General features: G+C 45.1%; 1 protein-coding gene across 1 annotated transcript in view; it reads right to left on the bottom strand.

The window, feature by feature from the left end:
* crocc2 (ciliary rootlet coiled-coil, rootletin family member 2) overlaps positions 1-22,407 on the bottom strand; it is a 300,592-nt gene that overhangs the window by 5,214 nt on the left and 272,971 nt on the right. Inside the window, exon 34 of the mRNA XM_041205725.1 lies at positions 5,893-6,051. Within this exon, the coding sequence (XP_041061659.1) occupies positions 5,893-6,051 (159 nt within the window). The remainder of the gene's footprint in view (positions 1-5,892; positions 6,052-22,407) is intronic.

Here is a 22,407-nt window from a genome sequence, read left to right as displayed (position 1 = left end):
ATTGCAGCAGCCAATGTGCACACAGCAAGCTTCCAGAAACAGCACTGTGATAATGACCAGATAATCTCTTTTTGTGGAAAACAAAAACAAAAATACCTGGAAAATCTCAGCAGGTCTGGTAGCATCTGCGGAGAGGAGCACAGTTAACGTTTCGAGTCCGAATGACCCTTCAACAGAACTAAGTAAAAATAGAAGAGAGGTGAAATATAAACTCATTTAAGGGGGGGTGGAACAAGTAGAGCTGGATAGAGGGACAGTGATAGGTGGAGATAACCAAAAGATGTCACAGACAAAAGGACAAAGAGGTGTTGATATTATCTAAGGAATGAGCTAATTAAGGGTAGAAAGCAGGACAAGCAAGGTACAGATAGCCCTAGTGGAGGTGGGGTGGGGTGAAGGAGTCAAAAAAGGCTAAAAGGTAGAGATAAAACAATGGATGGAAATATATTTAAAAATAATGGAAGTAGGTGAGAAAAGAAAAAAAAACCTATATAAATTATTGGAAAAAAAAGGAGGGGAATCGGAAAGAGGGTGGGGATGGAGGAGAGAGTTCATGATCTAAAATTGTTGAACTCAATACTCGGTCGGAAGGCTGTAAAGTGCCTAGTCGGAAGATGAGGTGCTGTTCCTCCAGTTTGCGTTGAGCTTCACTGGAACAATGTAGCAAGCCAAGGACGGACATGTGGGCATGAGAGCAGGGTGGAGTGTTGAAATGGCAAGCAACAGGGAGGTCTGGGTAATGCTTGCGGACAGACCGAAGGTGTTCTGCAAAGCGGTCACCCAGTCTGCGTTTGGTCTCTCCAATGTAGAGGAAACCGCATTGGGAGCAATGAATACAGTAGACTAAATTGAGGGAAGTGCAAGTGAAATGCTGCTTCACCTGAAAGGAGTGTTTAGGCCCTTGGACGGTGAGGAGGGGGGAAGTAAAAGAGCAGGTGTTGTACCTTCTGCGGTTGCAATGGGAAGGTGCCGTGGGAGGGGGTTGAGGTGTAGGGGGTGATGGAGGAGTGGACCAAGATGTCCCAGAGGGAACGATCCCTGTGAATGCCACCAGGGGGGTGAAGGGAAGGTGTGTTTGGTGGATGCATCATGCTGGAGTTGGCGGAAATGGTGGCGGATGATACTTTGAATGCGAAGGCTGGTGATAGACTGTCCACCAATATTCATTACAAGCCTACCAACTCCCACAGCTACCTTGACTACAGCTCCTCACACCCCACTTCCTGAAAGGACTTCATCCTATTCTCTCAGTTCCTTTGCCTCCGTTGCATCTGTTCTGATGATGCCACTTTCAAAAACAGTTCCTCTGACCTGTCTTTCTTCTTCCTTAACCGAGGTTTTTCACCCACGTTGGTTGACAGGGCCCTCAACTGTGTCCAGCCCATCTCCCGCGCATCCACCCTCACACCTTGCTCTCCCTCCCAGAACCATGATAGGATCCCCCTTGTCCTCACTTATCACCCCACCAGCCTCCGCATTCAAAGGATCATCCTCCACCATTTCCAACAACTCCAGCATGATGCCACCACCAAACGCATCTTCCCTTCACCCCCCCGGCGGCATTCTGCAGGGATCGTTCCCTCCGGTACACTCTGGTCCATTCCTCCATCAACCCATATACCTCAACCCCCTTCCACAGCACCTTCCCATGCAATCACAGAAGGTGCAACACCTGCCCCTTTACTTCCCCCCTCCTCACCGTCCAAGGGCCTAAACACTCCTTTCAAGTGAAGCAGCACTTCACTTGCACTTCCCTCAATTTAGTCTACTGCATTTGCGGCTCTCAATGAGGTTCCCTCTACATTGGAGAGACCAAACGCAGACTGGGTGACCGCTTTGTGGAACACCTTCGGTCTGTCCGCAAGCATGACCCAGAACTCTCTGTCGCTTGCCATTTCAACACACCATCCTGCTCTCATGCCCACATGTCCATCCTTGGCCTGCTGCAATGTTCCAGTGAAGCTCAACACAAACTGGAGGAACAGAACCTCATCTTCCGACTAGACACTTTACAGCCTTCCAACTGAATATTGAGTTCAACAACTTTAGATCATGAACTCTCTCTTCCATCCCCACCCCCTTTCCGATCCCCCTTTTTCCAGTAATTTATTTATATTTTTCTTTTCCCACCTATTTCCATTATTTTTAAATGTATTTCCATCCATTGTTTTATCTCTGCCTTTTAACCTATTTTGATCCCTTCCCCCAACACCACCCCCACTAGGTCCATCTGTACCTTGCTCGTCCTGCTTTCTACCCTTAATGTCACCTATTATCACATTCCTTAGATATTATCACCACCGTCTTTGTCTTTTTGTCTCTGACATCTTTTAGCTATCTCCACCTATCACTGGCCCTCTATTCAGCTCTACCTGTCCCATCCCCCCTTAAACCAGCTTATATTTCACTTCTTTTTTATTTTTCCTTAGTTTTGATGAAGAGTCATTTGGACTCGAAACATTAACTGTGTTCCTCTCTGCAGATGCTGTCAGACCTGCTGAGTTCTTCCAGGTATTTTTGTTTTTGTCCCAAAGCACTATTCTTCCTGCAGTCACAACAGCACTAACAGTGTATGGAGTGTGTGACCAATCCCTCCTAATTATCCCTTTGGCCTTTAAACAGGTTTTAATAAAGATATTTAATGAAGCTTGGTATACTACTGTTGAATTTCCATCCTCCATTTCTACTCCTCAGATTAGAGAAAATCCATTTTCCGCACTTCCAGCATATTTACAGCAGGTCGGAGCAAATTCAGAGCCATAATGTCATCTGCTCATTGTGTACTCAGGTAGGTGAATCCACTCATTAAGCTTGCCAATTGTTTCACTCACCAAGTCTAATCCTTGGATTGGAAAGTCAAAACAGGGAGAGATCTAGGTAAACTGATTCGCACCCAATTTCCAATTGGGAATGGCCATCGCCAATCAGAAAATCAAGACTATCAGCGGCTTAGAAGATGGAATGTGAATTCTTCAGCCATCCTCTCAGTCCAGTAGTCAGAAAACAGAGAAAGGGACTGGCACAGGAGGTGGCCAGAAGCTGCCAAAAGTTTCTCAATCAGTTGCCTTGAAAGATTAAAACAGGTTACTTCAAATGGTTTAATTTAAGAGGCCAACAAATCAACTTCAAGCACAGAGACTCTCATCAAAATGCAGAAGGAGTTGACCCCATGCCCAGCTGAGATGCTCAGTTGGATTGATCGGAGGTAGTCGTCCGAAGGGGAAATCTCCAATGCTGTTGTTTTCCCCATCAGGTTTTTGTATCCATCTTTTGGGAGTAAACCAGCGTAATATGTGTGGGCTGGGGTGGAAAACTGGGCAGAAAGCTATACTAAGGCACCCTGCTGCCGTTTCTGATTTCCGTCCAGGGGTGAGGTTGGGCAAGCTGCATTGTAGTAGACAGCAGATGGTGAATGAAATCATGTGATGCACTGCCAACTGTGCCCATCTCATCCTGGGTGCCAGAAATATGCAATGTCAGCTTGGTATCCAGTGGCACTCTGGGCTGTAATGCTCCATTTGAGTTTTTAAAGGGCTGTTTCAATTGAGGCAAAGTGATTGATCACTTCAGTCACAGCGGCTGAGCATCTTCAGCTTGTTCATAGTATGCTTATTAATATTTGGGCAAATATATTGGTCCAGATTTTGTTGTAGCTAGGCATATATAGTATCTGCTGTAGGTTAGCCTTGTCTTTGCATGGTTGGGTTTTATTTTACCATGACAAATTACCATAAGTGCAAGCTGATAATGGTGCAGTGAGGGAAACAGGGCATCTGGGGGGGGGTCTACAAATATCCCCATCCTCATTGATGGGGGAGTCCAGCAGATCAGTGCAAAAGACAAGGCTGATGCGTTTGCAACCACCTTCAGCCGTAAGTACCGAGTGGATGGTCTATCTTGCCCTCCTACAGATATGCTGGGCTCCCCCTTCATTGAGAATTAGCTGAAGGCACTGGATACTGCAAAATCTATGGGCCCTGACAATATTCTAGCAGTAGTGTTCCAGAACTAGCCACGCCCCAGCCAAGCTGTCCCAATAGAGCTGCAACACTGCCATCTACCAGACAATGTGAAAAAATTGCACAGGTTTGTCCAGTCCATGAAAACAGGGCAAATTCAGCCTGACCAATTGCACTTGATCATCAGCAAGGTGATGGAAGGCGTTGTTGACAGTGCTATCAAGGGGGCTTTTCAAAGTAATAACCTGCTCACTGATGCTCAGTATGGATTCTGCCAGGGCCACACAGCTTCTGGTCTCATTAAGCTTTGCTCCAAACATGGACAAAAGAGCTGAGCTCAAGAGGTGAGGTGAGAGTGACTGGTCTTGACATCAAGGCAGCATTTGACTGAGTGTGGCATCAAGGAGCCCTAGCAAAACTTGAGTCAATGGGAATCAGGGGGAAAACTCTCCACTGGGGGTTGGAGTCATACCTAGCACAAAGGAAGATGGTTGTGGTTGTTGGAGGTCAGGTATCTCAGCTCCAAAACATCATTGCAGGAGTTCCTCAGGGTCCCAGGCCCAACTATCTTCAGCTGCTTCACCAATGACATTCCCTCCATCATACAGTCAGTAGTGGGGATGTTTGCTGATGATTGCACAATGTTCAGCACCACTCATGATTCCTCAGAAACTGAAGCAGTCCATGTCTATATGCAGCAAGATCTGGACAACATTCAGGCTTGGGGTGGTAAATTGCAAGTGACCTTCATGCTACACAAGTGCCAGGCAATAACCATCTCCAACAAGAGTGAATATAACCATCTCCCTTGACAATAAATGGCATTACCATTGCTGAACCCTCCACTATCAACATATCGGAGGTTACCATTGACCAGAAACTGAACTGGACCAGCCATATAAATACTGTGGCTACAAGAGCAAGTCAGAGGCTGGGAGTTCTGTGGTGAGTAACTCACCTCCTGACTTCCCAAAGCCTGTCCACCATCTACAAGACATAAGTCAGGAGTGTGAAGGAATATTCTCCACTTTGCTAGATGAGTGCAGCTCCAAAAACACTCAAGAAGCTTGACACCACCCAGGACAAAGCAGTCCGCATGATTGACGCCTGATCCACCATCTTCAACATTCAATCCCTCCACTATAGATACACATTGGCAGCAACGTGCTCCATCTACAAGATGCATTGCAGGAACTCACCAACGCTCCTTCGACAGCACCTTCCAAACCTCTACCACCCAGAAGGACAAGGGCAGCAGATGGATGTGAACACCACCTGCAGATTTCCCTCCAAGCTGCTCACCATCCTAACTTGAAGTTATGTCACTGTTCCTTCACTGTCACTGGGTTAAAATCCTGGAACTCCCCTCCTAATGGCAATATGTGTGTAACCACACCAGATAGACTACAGCAGCTCAACTAGGCTTCTCAAGATCAATTAGGGATGGGCAACAAATGCTGGCCTTGCCAGTATAGCTTACATCTCATGAAAGATAACAAAAATATAGGGAGTGCATATCTTGAACTCTCAAAACCCTCAAAAGGTTGTGGATGCTGGGACATTTGAAAATGTCATGACCCAAATTGATTTGGTTAGATTAAGGTATTAAGGGATATGGAATTAAGGCAGCTAAATGCAGTTAAGATACAGATTAGCCAAGAACTAATTAAATGGCAGAACAGGCTCAAGGGGCTGAGTGGACTGCTGCTGCACCTATGTAGAAGCACTAGAGGAGCCTAGTAAGCAAGGTATGTGGAAAAGATGGCTGTTAGAGGATTGGAGTAAGGCAAAGATGCAGGAAGGAGAAGAATTGCTTTGATTTCTCTTTTGGTGTTGAGATGCCTTTCTCTAATTTCATGCCAATCAATGAGTATGGATGGCAAGCAATTTGCAAGAGAATTCACGGATTGCTTCCATTAAGGTTATTAAATACCTGTGGTCGTTTTAAACTAGTGCTGACCTGCAGCTGCTGAATCTGCCTTTGTGTTTCTGCAAGATCCATTTCTGCACCGCTGAGAGACTGATCCAGCTGTCCCTTCTCAGCTGAGAGCCGCAGGGCATCTTCTTCAGACTTCAACTTGTCCCGTTCGACCTGGAACAATAAATGTTTATCACAATGGTAAAGCACAGTGAGGGTTCTTCAAAACATAGACTGAAGGGGCACATTGAAGGGCCAGATTCAGGGTGGGGCAGAGTGAAAGGGAGGCATAGAACAAGGTAGCACATTTTAAGGGCCAGAGTGAGGGTGGGGCACAGTGAAGGGGAGGCATAGAGTGAGGTAGCACATTTGAGAGGCCAGAGTGAGGTTACGTCACTGTAAACAGAGGTGATATAGATTGAAGGAGCACATTGTGTGTCCCAGTGAGTGGCCGTTACAGAAAGGGGGAAGAATGAGGGGGCACAATGAGGGTGCTTCACAGTGAGTGGAGGCACAGAGTGTGGGACAATAGTGTGGGGACAGAGTGAGAGACCTCAAATCACTTACTGTGCCTAGTTCACCATACAGCCTCCAGTCAGAAGCCCAGTCCATATCACTGCATGGTGTAACCTGTTGGGTAACCTGTTTTGACTCTTGAGCAAGATGCTGTTTGGGGCTGTAGCCCTCAATAGAAAACTACAGATAAACACTGCAGTGAAAGACATGTGAGGAGCTGAAGGATGATACTTTAGCTTCCTGAGCCAGCTGGAAGACTAACACACACCATCTGATGAGGTGCCAAATGAAGTAGGGTGGATCAATCACCAAAGTATGTTGTTCACAATCTTGGTGAGTTGGAAAACAGCTTAGGAAAGGGCAATTATCTGAAGCAGTAATTTGAGAGGTTGTTGTTTTCCTATCTCCACATTCTTTCCTTAAAGTGTGAAGTAATGAAAGGATTTGCAGGCTGATTAACAGCCTGACAGGCCGTGACGTGAACTCTCATTCCATAGCTACAACCATCTTTGCACCATCTAATAGGCTGGTAAGTCCTATGCAGCCAGAGGGTTTTATGACTGCCCACAACTCATACAATGAAGGGAGGGGACCACCCACACCCATTGGACATGAGTGTCCTGCTGGATGTCAGCCCAGAGTTCAGAGTCAGAGCTCCAGTCTCCACCCACTGGGACTGCCTGAAGTACAGTTTGAACCTTACACCTTCTGGCTCAAAGGCACAAGTTCTACCAGTAATACAAAGGCTTGCTCCAGCAACAAGAGACTTGAAGAGTAATTAGAGCAGTTTGTGTATCATCAGATTGAAGTCGAGTGACTCTGAAGGGAGGCCACTTTCACAGCTGAGACACCATAAAGCGTGCCGACCTAAAGTGTGCTAGTAGAAACAAATTACATTTTTAACTTTTCCCAGTTCTGATGAAGGGTCATTAACCATTAACTTCGCTTCACCGTCCACAGATGCTGCCTGACTTGCTTAGTATTTCCAGCAATTTTTGTTATTTTTTCAGATTTACAGTATTTTGCTTTTAGTATCAGTAGAAATATATGCCGGGTGCAATCAACGGGTGCAGTCTTTGTCCTGTTCAAACTGTTGTAGGGTGTTGGTTACAGTTCAGTAGGTCTGAAGAAGTCTTGGCAGTCATATGTAGGTTAACTAAAAGTCTTTATTGACTCTTAGAACTATTTACAATTATGCAGTGAAGGGCACACTAGGAGTACAAGCTTGCTGGTACACACAGCTCTAACACTCAATCGACCCTGGGTGTGGGTCATGTGCTCTCTTACATCACTGTGTGGGTGATACTGTACTCCATCCCACTCTATATGCCAGACCCTTATACTGCAAAGATCTGAATAATACTGCGTACAGTCATGGCTATGGGACCAGTCTTCAAACACAATGAAAAGCCTTCATTTCTCTATGATTCACAAAAGATGAAAATTAGATCAATGATTTGGAGGGGGGAAGTACCGTTGGGTCTGAGGTAACATCTGGCTTTCTCTCAATAGCAACAAACTAGGCACTCTTTTTGGGGCAGGGTTCCAACAGCATTTTGTTCATAAATTTTACAGCTCAAGAGTTATCCTAGCACTTCTGCTCCCATTTTTTGCTGTCATTTTGGGAATTTGTGGAAGTGATAAACTGCCAAAAGGAGCTGTAGGTATAAACACCCACCCCATGCTAGTGCAGCTGGTTGTCATGTTTTAGACGAGGGTAGCCTCAATTGCCTGTTCCTCCTTCACAAAAATGTCAATCACTGTCAACCTTCTTTACTTATCCAATTGGGCTTTGCCATGTCCAGCACTGATTCACAGTGACTTTTAGACCTATAGGTGCAGCTGCTTTCTGGTATCCAAGTGGCGATCCCATCTGTGGGAGCCAAGACAATGGGAGGAATCGCCCCAGATTTGCACTAAATGTGGTATTAGGCATGAAAAAAGTTGTTTTACCCGATGGCTGCAAAGGCAGGTTTTCCCACCATATTGTCCCATTCTCGGCGTGTCCCTGCATTCCCAGGAAACAAGCCGGATTGCTGGTGAGGCAGCCTCTGATTCACCCGCCGTCACTTCAGGTCTTCAATAATCCGGGCACCATATTTAAAGGGCACATCTGCACAGCTAGCTCTCTCTAAGGGATTGAAAGCTGCTGGAAAGTCATGGCTGCCAAAGGGAGGAAATATGCCGCCCCAAAATTTAGCAACGCCTCCCTCAAGTGTCTAACATGCAGGATGTCAGGGATCTGACACCTGCTAAGGATGCAGGAATCATGGACACTCCCTGGGAATTGTGCGTAGACCTGCAGGATGCATTTGTGGTGGTCGCACACAAACTGAAAATTCAGCGAGTAGAAGGCCTTGCGTTTGATGTAGTTGACTGCTTGTTGCCATGGAGATCTGAGTGCTACGTGAGTGCAGTCGATGGCACCCTGTACCTGTGGAAAACCAGAGATCGCTGCAAATCCCAGTGCTCTTGCTTCCTGGCTTTCCTGATCCCGGGCGAAAGGCACAAAGTTCTGTGCCTTTGTGAAGATGGTATTTGTGACCTCCTGGACGCTTGCGCGTGGAGGCTTGTGAGATCCCACACAGGTAACCTGTGGAGCCCTGGAAGCAGTCACTGGCATAAAAATTGAGAACTGCTGTCACTTTCACAGCCACTGGCAGTGGATGCCTTCCATGTCCCCTTGGCACCAAATCCTGCAGCATGGGGCATATGTGACCGACCAGTTCCCTGGACATTAACAATTTTCGGCGACACTGGTTCTCAGTCATCTGCAGGAATGACAAGCACCGTTTATAGACCCTGAGTCCAGTGAGGCACCTACAAGTGACAGCTGTCTGTGGATCTTCAGCTGCGTGCGCTGCAGGTCCTGCAGCCCTTTCATCTTGAGGGAGGTGCTCATCCCTTTACCAAGCCAGGGGCCTCTGCTGCACTCTTCTTCTCTGCTTCCTAAAAGCCATGGGGCATACCGCTACCTCACCAGACTCCATGATCCTGGTGTTCTCCTCCCGCAGGATCAAAGAGAGAGACACATGTGTTAGTGTCCTAAGAACCTCTCTTGGCTACGTATGAGGGCTCCTTCACACATGCAGAAGAGTGCTGATCACCACTTGGATGGCCAGTTTGCAGTGTACTCATTGGCTGTCTGAAACCCCACCCACCTCCGCCCCACTCCACTTGACTGATTGGCGGCAGCTTCGGCCACTGGACTGCATGCTGTACTCTCAGCTAAGGCACAGGCATTCTCCTAACCCACACTGCAAGGCTGAGCTGTTAGCTTAAACCATAATGGATCCTGGTCCAAACCTTAATAAAGATATTGCAAGGGGCTGTGAGCCCCTCCACCAGTGACTTTGCTATGGCCACCTTTCGCAAGGGGATTCCGCAACTTGCAGAATTGCCCAGTCGGCCAATTGCCCCTAAAACACACATTAATTTGCAGTCTGTGCCTGAGGGGTGAAAGTTTCTGGAGCATCTGTTGGTACTTTCATGCTTTTGCATTGCTTGAGTGGGCCCGACTCCAAGCACGTCAATGAGCTGCAGCTGAACGGTCTCAGCTGCAGAAAAATGCTCACTTTTGACAAGATTTTCCAAGTGCGTGGCCACTTCCCTCATCCTCCTCTGCACCCTCCCTGAGACATGTGCTGTGTACTTCCTTCAGTCTGTGCTGTTTTGGCCCCCCATACGAACAGCACTGAAGGCCTTGCCCCGGCACCACACTGAAAGCCAGCCAGGAAAAGGCGTCTTGCCTGTGTACAACCCTCCACATGTGCGGCGCCTCTACGCTGATGCCCTACAGGCGATGCTCGTGAGCGCTGCGCAAGGTTGTGTGCACTCACCTCCGAGTTCCCCTCATTGTTCAGTTCATTAGGTACATACCTTTTAAAGGCAGTCGTTTAGCACGCCATTCTGAAGTCACGCCGATGTGGGTGGCAAATTTGATGTGGGAGGATAATTCTGACAAGCAAGGCTTTTATTGAGCTGCTAAAGTATTGAAATTAGGTCCCTGTAGTGTGGTGGCGGGAAATCCGGCCTGCCATTGATGGGTGAGTGGACAATTGCAAACTGGTTTCATGACAGTGTAAAACTAATTTTTGGCTCTATCACCATATTATCCCCCCTACCGGCCCCCCCGCCACAACGCCCGGCGTCAATGAGACCGGATGATTCCGCCCAATGAGTGTTATCAAGCTCTTCTGATGCGGGGGAGTCCAAATGTCCTATGTGAGTCAGCAATGCTTGCTGATCCCTTGTCTAACCCACAAGTACTGTCCCTAATAGCCCTGACATTGCCCTGTCACTGCTCATTTACATTGGAAAACTGACTCCAGAGAGTGGGTCATTAGTAGTGTGTAATTTTGCACATGGATGCCTGTTTAAATGTCAGGAAACACGATTTTTATTCGTGGCTGGAGTCTTTTATTCTGAGTCTTGTAAAAGGACTACACAGATCACTGTTGGAGCATCCACCTCCTGTAGCAGCTGCTTGCACATTTGTCCCGCCTCTGTTGGAGCCAAAAGAATGGGGATACTCTTGGTGGTTCAGCAGCACAGTGCCTCATTCACCTCAGTGTCCCCCTCAAATTGTGCCTGGTGTTATCACAAAGCAGCATTGAGAAGGAGAACACCATTCAGGCTCAGGCTACATTCTCATCAGCGAGTTCCATTCACATGGAGCTGAGAGAATCAAGGCCACATGTGGTAGCTCTCTGGTGGGGTTTCTTTGCTGGGATAGTGACAGAATGCATTTTTTTTTTCTGCATTCATTTTTGGATTTGGCACCACTGTCAAGACTGGCATTTACTGCTCAACCCTAATTGCCCTGAATTTAATACAACTGAATTGCTTGCTAAGCTATTTCAGAGGGCAGTTAAAAATCAACCACATCAGTCTGGGCCTGGAGGCACATATAAGCCAGTACGGGTAAAGTCAGCAGGTTTCCCTCCCTTACAGGGATACAGAATTGTTTGGATTTTACCACCACTTCTGACTAATATTAACATTTTATTTCTAATTTTGTTTTAAACTGAATTCTAATTCACAAACTGCCATGGTGGGATTTGAATTGGCTTTTCATGGATTATTAGTCCCATAACATAACCACAATGGCCTGAATTTTACCTTTGGCAGGCACGGGTGATCGGCGGGCCTGGGAGCATTCGGGAAACGGGCCCCTGGCCGTGATTGGCTGGCCAATTGACGGCTAGCCAGCGTGAAACGTGCGCTGAAAAGCTCAGCTTTTCTGATAGCAGCCTCAGGCAGCTGCAGACCTGAAAATGCTAAAATAAAGGTTTAAATAGCTGCAAAATAATGTCCATGCATCACAGTCAATCACCTGAAAATATAACTGACAAAATTGCTGTCCACAGATATTTATTTTTATTTTATTTCATAACAGAGATTTCGTCCAACCTTTGGATGAGGTTTGATGAAAAATGCAAAGTCTGCCTGGCCAATTCGCCTGTCTGCCAACCGTAAGGTTGGATGGCCATGAAAAATTGGAGACAGTTGCGCTGTTAATAGGCATTCCTATGTTGACAAGAGAGGCTTCAGTCTGATGCTAAAGTTGGATTCTTGTGAACAATCTGACTGCAGACTACACTCAGAGGCTGGAAGTGAAAAACCTTAGCCACTGGCAGCTTCACACCTGAATTGCAGTGAAAACGCAGCCTTTGGAAGTCGGGTTTTAAACCGTGGACACTATCAAGGGCGTCCCCTAAAATTTCATGATGTCCGAATGTCAAAAGTGCTGCATTCAAAATCAAGGAATATGATGGGCTTCACAAACTGGAAGTGAAGTAGCACTCTCAGCTTTCTTTGGAAATGTGTTAAATTTTGCTCAGTGGTAGCATGTTTATCTCTGAGGTAGCAGGTTGTGGCTTCAAACTCCACTCTGGGACTTGAGCATGGAGCCGAGTTGACACTAGAGTGCAGTACAGAGGCAACGCTTCATCTTTCAGGTGAGATGTTAAATCGAAGCCGTATCTCCCATCTTCAAGTCGACATAAAAGATCCACAAACACCAAATTATCCCTCAAGAAACATCACTAAAAGCAGATTAATTAGTAATTCATCTGATTGTCACTTGTAAGAGCTTTCTGCACACCACGTTTGCCGAAGTAACAGTGACTGCATTTCAAAAGTAGTTTTGGGGCATCCTGGACATGTGAAGGGTACTAAATAAATGGGTGTACATGCATTCATTCATTTAGCAAGCAAAGGTAATTGAGAAACTGCTATCTGTGAACGGCTGCAATGATCAAAAGCAACAGCAGCTGCTGAGGGGAATACTACCAAGCAGGTTTATGTTGTGCTGGATTGCAAACATTGTGCGTGCTCAGTGTAGACAACCCAGACAGCTCAGAACAAGCACAGGCCTGATCCAAGGACTGAATCTCAGTTCAGCAAAACACATTGCAGTCATATTTTGGAAAACCAATGCAATTTCCTATGAAATGTGGCCTTGTTCTGTGTCAGCTGAGTAAATTGCGGACCATTTTTTGTCACAGCCTTGCCTTAAAGAGGAGCTCGCTGATGGGAAAACCTGATGGCACCACCTGCCATGATGTCTGCCGTTCTGCTTGAGGTGATAGTGAGTTTTATGGTCTGTACAGATGTTCCTTGAAAGGGGAAGGTCCGCAGCTAGAAAAATCAAGCTAGGGATTCAACTCTGCAGTACCTGTCAGTTTTGCCAGTTTTACCCTGTGACATAAACTAGGGAGGCTTGGCATAGATATCACAGAACTGACTGTGCAATCAGATACAAGTGCATAAGTAGAGTGCAGATCAGTAGAACATTTATTCACATCTGCTGTAAATACACACTTCATCATCCCAGCTTTTTGTGTGGCAAATTTATATGTAGTTTTAACTGTGGGCCACACTCATACTATACCCTCCTCGAGCTTGCAAGATGGAGATTGCACAATCTGGGACTGACAGGGCAGCTCAGCTGCAAAGGGCATTTGTCCCAAGGCTGTGATTCCACGTGGGAGGAAGGTTACATGGCCAGCAGCCTCCATCACCAAAGCAGCCTTTCTACAAGCTTGCGGATGATTTAAAAGTTGGAAGCATTGTGAACTGTGAGGGGGTAAGTGTAGAACTGCCTAAAAGGGTGGTAAAGGTGAGAACCCTCACAGCATTTAAGAAGTACTTAGATGAACACTTGAAATGCCATAGCACACAAGGCTACAGGCCAAGAGCTGGAAAATGGGATTAGAGTAGATAGGGGTTTGATGACTGGCACGGACACAATGGGCTGAAGGGCCTCTTTCCATGCTGTAACACTCTATGACTCTAGAGCTTCAAACAGACATAGAAAAGCTGGTGGAATGGGTGGACAGGTGGCAGGTGAAGTTCAATGCTGAGAAATGTGAAGTGATTCATTTTGGTTGGAAGAACATGGATAGACAATATAAAATAAAGGGTATAATTCTAAACGGGGTACAGGAGTAGAGGGACCTGGGTATATATGTGCATAAATCATTGAAGATGGTAGGGTGGGTTGAGGGGGCAGTTAATAAAGCTTATAGTATTCTAAGCTTTATTAATAAGTACATGAGGAAAGAGGTTATGTTGAATTTGCATGAGTCACTACTTCGGCCTCAGTTAGAGTACTGCATCCAGTTCTGGGCACTGCACCTTAGGAAGGATGTGAAGGCATTAGAGAGGGTGCAGAAAAGATTCACAAGAATGGTTCCAGGGATGAGGAAATTCTTTTATGAAGATAGACTGGAGAAATTAGAGCTGTTTCCATTAGAGAAAAGAAATTTGAGAGGAGATTTGATAGAGGTATTCAAAATCATGAGGGGTCTGGACTGAGTAGATAGGGAGAAACTGATCCCACTTGTGAAATGATCAAGAATGAGAGAGCACAGAATTAAAGTAATTAGTAAAAGAAACAGAAATGATATGAGGAGAAACTATTTCATCAACGAATGGGTTAAGGTCTGAGTGGAAAGTTCTGCTAGAGATTGTGGTGGAGGCAGGTTCAAATAAAGCATTCAAAAGGGAATTAGACTGTTACCTGAAAAGGAAGGATGTGCAGGATTATGGGGAGAAAGCAGGGGAACGGCACTCAGTGAATTGCTCATTCAGAGAGGGTGCAGACCTCCTTCTGCATTGTAACAATTCTGTGATCTGTGATCAAGTTTGAACCCAGACCGTGAGTGTTGGCATGGCACATATGAACTCTGGGACATCACAGCCAAATCTGATCCTGTTTTCACCCAAAGTCTACCTATATGTACTTTCCACCAGAGAACACTGAAGTCTGGCTGATTCGCCTCCTTATCCCTTCTGGGCCCTTCCTGCGCCCAGAAGTTCTATTCTTAAATGGATTAGCACAGATAGGATTCAAAACCAGAAACACAAAACGCTGGGGGAAAAAAAACTTAGTAGATAAGGTAACATCTGTGTAGCGAGAGAAACAGAATTAACATTTCAGATCTGTGACCTTTCATCAGAACTGGGAAAAGTTAGAGATGTAGGCTGGGATTTTCCAGCCCCGTCATGGTGAGACCCACTGCAGGAGATTCGATGGTCCAGCCAGAAGTCCACTGTCTTTCGGTGGGACTGGACGATCCCAGCAATGAGTGGGGCTGGAAAATCCTGCTGGTAATGTTTCAAGGAAGGGGTGGATAGGATAAGGATAAAGGGAAGGTCTGTGATAGACTGGAATTGACAGGAGAGATTGAATGACAGAAAAGTTAGTTCTTCAGGGCCAAAGGGAATGGAGTTAGATCAAGAAACAAAAGATGTGGCTAGAGCAGGTGTGCTGCTAACTGAAAGAAAAAAGACAAAACAGGCAAAGAAAATGAAATAAAATGGGGACAGAGTTTACAGAGTGAAATTGTTGAAGTCAATGTTGAGTCAAAGTCAAAACCCTTGGCTCAGTAGCACAATAGGCAGTAAGTCATTGGGTCATTGCATGCATCCCCACCAGATGCTATGGGTAAGTATCACAAGTTCACTTGCCCTTTCTTGTGAAGAGGCAGCATCACATTTCGCCTCATTGTGCTGACTCAGAAGACACTGATCAAGATTGAGGACTGGGCTTGTGCGCAAACCTCTAGTCAAAAGCTACCCTAGACAACTCCCTGGCACTTAAGTTCAAAGCACGGTACATCCAGACATTTAGAGAGAGGACTCAGTAACAGCGGATATCAGTCTACCCTTTATTTGGGCAAGCGTTATTTTTGGAAGCTGTAATACTTCTTTGACTCACCACAGCTCAAGTTCCTGAGATAAAGAATTTCAGTGACGGGTGCTTTTAAAGAATCTCCCTACTCAACTCCAAGGCACTGAATAAACAAAGCTTTGTGTCACTCTGACAGAGCACTGCAAAAACAAAGAATTCAACTCCTCATATTTCTTAATCACCTTAAGAAAACACATATCGACTTTATTAGTGTACAACCCTTTCATCTCTTGGATCTGAGGTTTGAATTGAGGAGATTAAGATCTCCTAACTCGAATGATGAGTGGGTGGTGGAAGGGGCTATTCACTATCCTTTGTGAACTGGGTTGAAATATAGTAGTCTGTCTGAAGGGAGGTTGACTGGAGGACATTTGGTAGGTGGGGCATATCAGTTGTGCAGCTGGTTGGAGAGAGCAGACGGGAAGAGGAAGAAAATCAATCCAAGAAGGCCAGTGTCTTTTAGACACAGATTTGAACTGTTTAAGATAATGGTCCAAATACCTGGGGGTATATTAAAGATTTCCTCTTGGTTAGACAATAGGGGGGCAAGTAATCTCACAGGTTTTGGAAATGTAAAGTAATGGACAGCTCAGGTTGGTGCTACTGGAATGTTATTTAAATGGTGATCTAGTCGAGGTGTTTAAAATGAATAAAGAATAAGATGGTAGATATAGGGCATCATCAGTTATCAGTCACGATAAGTGGAAACTCTAGCTGATGCAAATGGCAACGCCAGCCGTGGGCAGGAATTCACCACGATGATGGCAAATGGTTTCAGAATCTCCAAAGCAGACACTAGCCCTGTGAACAAAGCAGCAGCCGACAATTAAAACCCTAGTTTCATAATGAACTTTATCACTTTCAAACTTAATGTAAAGTTCTATCATATTATGGCCACTGTTTCCTAAAGGCTCCTTTACAGCAAGGTTATTAATTAGCCCTTTCTCATTACATAGCACTAAATCTAAAACAGCCCAATCCCTAGATGGTTCTTCAACATACTGCTCCAGAAACCCACCTCATCCACACTCAAGCAATTCATCCTCCACAGTATTAGTGCTAATTAGGTTTACCCAGTCTATACATAAATTGAAGTCACCCATTATTACTGTATTACGCACGTTACATGCAGCTCTAACTTCCCAATTTGTACCATACCCAACATTACCGCTACAGTTTGGTGGCCCATAAACAACTCCCACCAATGTTTGCTGTCCTTTGCTCTTCCTACCAGTTACCAGTTTGCTTCCCTCTAATCTGAGCTCCCTCTTAGGTCCCCATCCCCCTGCCAATCTAGTCTAACAACAGCACTAACAAATCTCCCTGTGAGGATATTACTCCTGGTCCTGCTAAGGTGCAACCTGTCCATCTTGTACAGGCTCAACTGCCCCAGAACCACTCCCAATGCCTCAGAACTCTGATGCCCTCCCTCCTACACCAATTCTCCAGCCACACGTTCAATCGCTCAATCATCCTATTCCTATGCTCACTAGCACATGGCAATGGGAGTGATCCTGAATACAACCTTTGTCAACTGACAACTCATTCTTATGCATATAAAAGTGGCTTGATTTCTAAATCCAGTGTATGCTTTGGCCACCCACTTACAATACACCTTTTCCATGCCACAGAGGGTCCCTGTGGGTTGCCTTACCAATGTCATCTGCTCATCTATGCAAGAAAAGAAAAAGACATCCTGTCTGTTAGGCTCTATCTCTGTTGGGGATGGTAATCTAGACATCGCATCAGCATTTCGATGACCTTCCGGTTGTCTGTACTTAATGCCGTACTGATAAACAGACAAAATCAAAGCCCACCTCTGCATTCAGACTGCAGCTAAAGTGAGCACTGGAGCTTTGGATTCAAAATAGCCATCAGTTTTGACTGTGAAAAACAATGATACAATTATTTATGAAATCTTCTTACTCCAAAAATCAGGGACAATGCTTCACATTCTATCTGAGCATAATTCTGCTCACTGGCACTGAGGGTGTGTGAGGAAAGTGCAATCAGTCCCTCCTCACCATTATCCAACACATGAGAGGTCACAGCACCTACTCTGTATGGAGAAGCATCACATGCTAGCTTAACCTTTTTGGACACATCATGATGTACAAGCATTGTACCATCTACCAATTTACTTTTACACAACTGGAATGCCTTGCCACACTCCCTCATCCAATTTCATGGATTACACTTCCTCAGTTCTTTCAATGGATGCAATTAGGTTGCCAAATTCGGTATGAATTTACTGTAATAATTCACTAAGCTCAAAAAAGATTTGAGCTCAGAGGGATTCTGAAGGTTTGGTGTATTTCTTATTGCTTGGACGTTACTTTTGGTAGGATGTAACCCATTTTTGTCTGCCTTGTGACCCAAGTACTCTGCAGGGTTTTGAAACCTTCACATTTGTGTGCCTTTGTCTGAACTCTATGCTTTTACAATGTTGGAGCACCTTTTTCAGGCTGTCATCATGGGTCTGCCTGGTTGGAGCTGAAATAATTATGTCATCCAAATAGCACAGTACTCCCAGAATTCTTTGTAAAATTTAGTTCATCAGCCCTTGGAAAATTCCAGAGGCTGAAGAAACACCAAATGGAGGGTCATGGAACTGAAATAGACCATGTGTGTACTGATAGTAAAATATGACTTAAACTCATCGTCAAACTTCAAGTTGCAGATAGGAGTTTGTCAGATTTAAATTTGAAAAAATCTGGCCTCCTGACAATGTTGTGAACAGATCCTCCACATTTGGCAAAGTATCGGGTGGACTAGATTCCAGTATCTGATTTACAGTTCCCTTTTAATCCCCACATATTTTTACACTACCATCTGACTTTGGTACTACCACTATGAGAGTAGCCCAATTACTCTGTTCTATTTTAGACATAATGAAGTCTTTTCAGCTCCTATTCTGCCTTCTCTTTCAGACCTTATGGTCATTGGACAAAATTTGCAGTAATCTGGTCTTGCATTTCTCTGGACCCATACGTTGGCCTTATGTCCTTGAATCAGTTTGCTGATTTCACTAAATACCTGAGGATACTTTGCGATCATGTCATCTTGTGTTGTGAATTCCGCTTCTACGTGATAAAGCTTGTTCTAATTTAATTTAAATGCTGTTCATCAGTTTCTTCCAAACAAGGCTGGTATTTTACCCTTCAGTACAATGATGGGCAACTTTGCACATTGTTCCTTGTATGTGACTGGAACCAACATAGCTCCCATTTTGAGGAATTTCTCTCCTCCGTAATTACATAATTCTATGTGTGATTTCTCCAGTTGACGTTGTCTCAACTTTTCATGGTATAGTGATTCAGGAATCACGCTGACTCATGCACCCATGTCAACCTCCATGTTTACTGGAACTCCATCGAACGCTACCTGGATTACGGTGCCCTGCGAATTTCCACTGGACGTCCCTGTGCTTCAGATTGCATGGGTCTCAACGAAGCCCTCATCAATCCGGTGCTGTTCGACAACCATATGCAGCAACTGCAGTTTCTGCCAGCTAGCATTTTTTCCATCCACTTTCTTTTGACATGCAAGATGACCCTTCTTCTTGCAGCTGTAACACTCTGCCTTTACAAGTGGACAATTCTGTGCCATTGTTGGCCTAAGCACCAGTAACAAGACTTTGTAGTATCTCTGCTACTACGAACTGCTGTCATTAGGGACTTTTGCTTACTCAGCTGCAGCTTATTTACTTCAGCAGATGACTGGCGCTTGTTAACTCTGACTTCTCTCGAGTCACGCTCCGCCAGGCCCATGGAGACTGATGTTTGGCAAGCTATGTCGAAAGGTAACTTTGGCAATGTCAGCAGCTTACTGTGAATGTATTCACTTTTTGAACCACACAGAAAACTGATCTGCAAATGCTTTCTCCTGAAATGCTCCAAAATTTCAATGGACGGGCAGCTTTCTCAAAGCCATTGTAAAGTCTCCAATGTTCTCACTGGGCAACTGATTCCTTGTTCCAAACCGATAGCTTTCAGCAATCTCCAATGGTTTGGGACTGTAGTGCTACTGAAGCTTACACAAAACGTCCGACAGCAGTGTGGCTTTTGATACTGGGGCGAGCAAATTCTTGAGTGTTTCATACGCTGCTGAACCTGCTTCCATCAAGAAGATCACCCTTTTCCTTTCCTCCACTGCCTGATTAACAGCCGGATTATCAGAAAAATTGAGGATATTAGCAGCAGTGAAATACATCTCTAGCCTCTCCACATACACACCAAAAGACTCTCAGTTACTCTCCCAGTCACCCAATAATACCTGTTGATACAGCCATCTTTGAAGGTCAGTCTGCCCACAGGTACAAACAGACTATTATTAAGACTGGATTTTAACAACTAGTTCTCAGCAAACAAAATCCTCACAGTACCTCTTCTACTGGTTTGCTGGAAGCCACTTCAACTAAATTTGTTTGGCTAGAGAATCCAAACTCCTATCCTCAGCGCCAAATTGTGATATCTATGCAGGACAGAAAAGAGACCATGGCCAGAATTTGAGTGACCAACATGAACTTGCGTGAAGTTGCGTGAGAAGACATTGGACGCGTGTCCTGATGTCATGGCGCCCTCGCATGATATTATAGTCGGCGGGGGCGCGTGGAAGTCGGAAACGCACCCACCAACAACTAAAAGGGCAATTAATCCCATTAAATGTGCAAATAACATGAATTTTATGTGACCCGTGTGCTTTTACGCTTGGCGCACAGTGCAATCAGCCAGGTTTTCTCACCTTTCTCGATCCAGGGTGGGATAAAAGGCCTGAATATGTTTGAGGTTTGATAATTCGTGACAATTGCTGTCAGTTGTTTGTTCTGTCATGATAGATAGTTTGGGGCAGTTTTTGTGCGCTGATATCCCTCCAACAATTCTGCAGCTTCCGGTGGCATCTTCACAGCAGTCGTCAGCGTTCAGGGAGCTCATGGGATACCACCTGGCTGCGCCCTCACTTGTTTCGGTGCCTGCCTGTGTTTCACGCTGGTTGGCAGTTAATTGGCCAGCTGGCACGAAATTGCTATCAGGTGCTGACAGAGGGAGGGAAGGATTTCATATCTGCTTCCGGTCCCATCGATCGTGCTCCTGCACTAAGCGTAAAATTCAGGCCCAGGTGCAGCACATGGAGTTCAAAGTACCCAACTGAAAATCTAGTTCATTCCAGTTTTATTATATATACCTACGTGCGCATGTGGCCACAGGAGGATACCATTACAGAAATTTGGAATTCTCTCCTTGAAAAAGCAGCTAAAGCTGGGGGTTAATTCAAAATTTCAAAACTGGCATTGTTAGATTTTTGTTAGGTAAAGGTATTAAGTGATATGGAGCAAAGGCAGGTTGATTGAGGTGAGGTACAGATCAGTCATTGTCTAATTATGGGTTTTCAACATTTTTGTTCCTGAGGCATTCCCCACACTCCGCCTCACCAACCCCCACCAAAAAATACACAAATATTTTTAAAGAATAGTTCCTGGCACAAGGTAAAAAAAAACAGCTAATTTACACACAGCAAGATCTCACAACAGTCAGAAAATCAGATGGATCATCATATATGATGCGCACATAAGTGCGAGGCTCACTTCCATTATAAAAATGGTTAACTTTCATGGCTGCCTGTACTCACACAAGTGATAGCCCTGAGTTGCGGATCGAGGACTGTGAACTGCCAGTGGCAGCGGGCAGTTTGATCAGCAACCTATGCTGTGCTTGGCTCTGTAAACAACTGCCACAGACAAGCTGCAGTCAGCCCCATAAAGAGCATAAGGTAAAGTCAATCAAACATTCACTAACACTCTTTTGTTAATTCTTGGCCCATTGCCCCACAAAATGGGCCTGTTGCTTGGCTTACCCGATTTAAACATGGTGGCAGGAGAGTGCAGGCTGTGCAGCCTATCCCGAAAAGGACCGGTTGAACTGTAACTATAACGGATCTGCAAGAGGAGAAGAGCTGAGGTCTCCTCCAATTTCAAAGGTGGTGGCACCACCACATCAGCCCTTCCTCACTTCGCTGTGCAGAATTAAACTCTCCTTTTATTGGAGGAGGGTTCAAATAAATATATAGTCTATTTCAAACTCTCCTTGCTGGTGATAAACAGGGCACCACTGACATTAGTAGTGATCCATCTCATTCTTCATTTTGTTGACCCTGCGCATAGAATGTGATTTTTAAAAAGATTTTATTCTTGAAAGATGCTGATTTGGTGACTTGTTGAAACCTTCTCATGGACCCCTAAGGGGCCATGGACCCCCAGTTCAGAGTCCCTGATCTAATTGAATGGTGAAACCAGTCTGAGTGGCTCACTGGCCTACTCCTGTTCCTATGCTATGTCAGGCAGTTTTAAACTTAAGGATGTAGTGTATCGAAAATTGCATTGTGCATTTTGTCCACTTGAGGTTAGCATGTGCACATGTACCCACAGAGGGAGTCATGGAAGAAAAGAATAATAAATAAAAAGGATCCATGTTCAACACTCGTGTTATTCTAATTCTAAATGTCTCTGGCTGAATATATAACTGTTTCTGTCCCATGAACTTCACAAAGAATTTCAATGGACTGTTGTGGCTTGCAGAAGGGATATTTATTCTAATCTAGGTTTTATTGTTCAGCAATGTACTCCCTTCTATTAGCCTGTGCAGATTAGCTACTCATTTTCCCTGATTTTAACTGACAGTTCAACTGCTCTCTTCTCCTTTTCTCCAACTTTGCTATCCGCCTGTCGTTTCTCGCCCTTATCCTTTAAACAAACATCTCCATTCCTACATGGAATCACCTGCCATGGCCTCCCTGTATCCTTGATATCCTTGGTGTCC

Source organism: Carcharodon carcharias, chromosome 2 (assembly GCF_017639515.1).
Source record: "Carcharodon carcharias isolate sCarCar2 chromosome 2, sCarCar2.pri, whole genome shotgun sequence".
NCBI lineage: Eukaryota > Metazoa > Chordata > Chondrichthyes > Lamniformes > Lamnidae > Carcharodon > Carcharodon carcharias.
The sequence above is the reverse complement of the archived record's forward strand: the minus strand, read 5'-3'. Positions and strand labels throughout refer to the sequence as shown.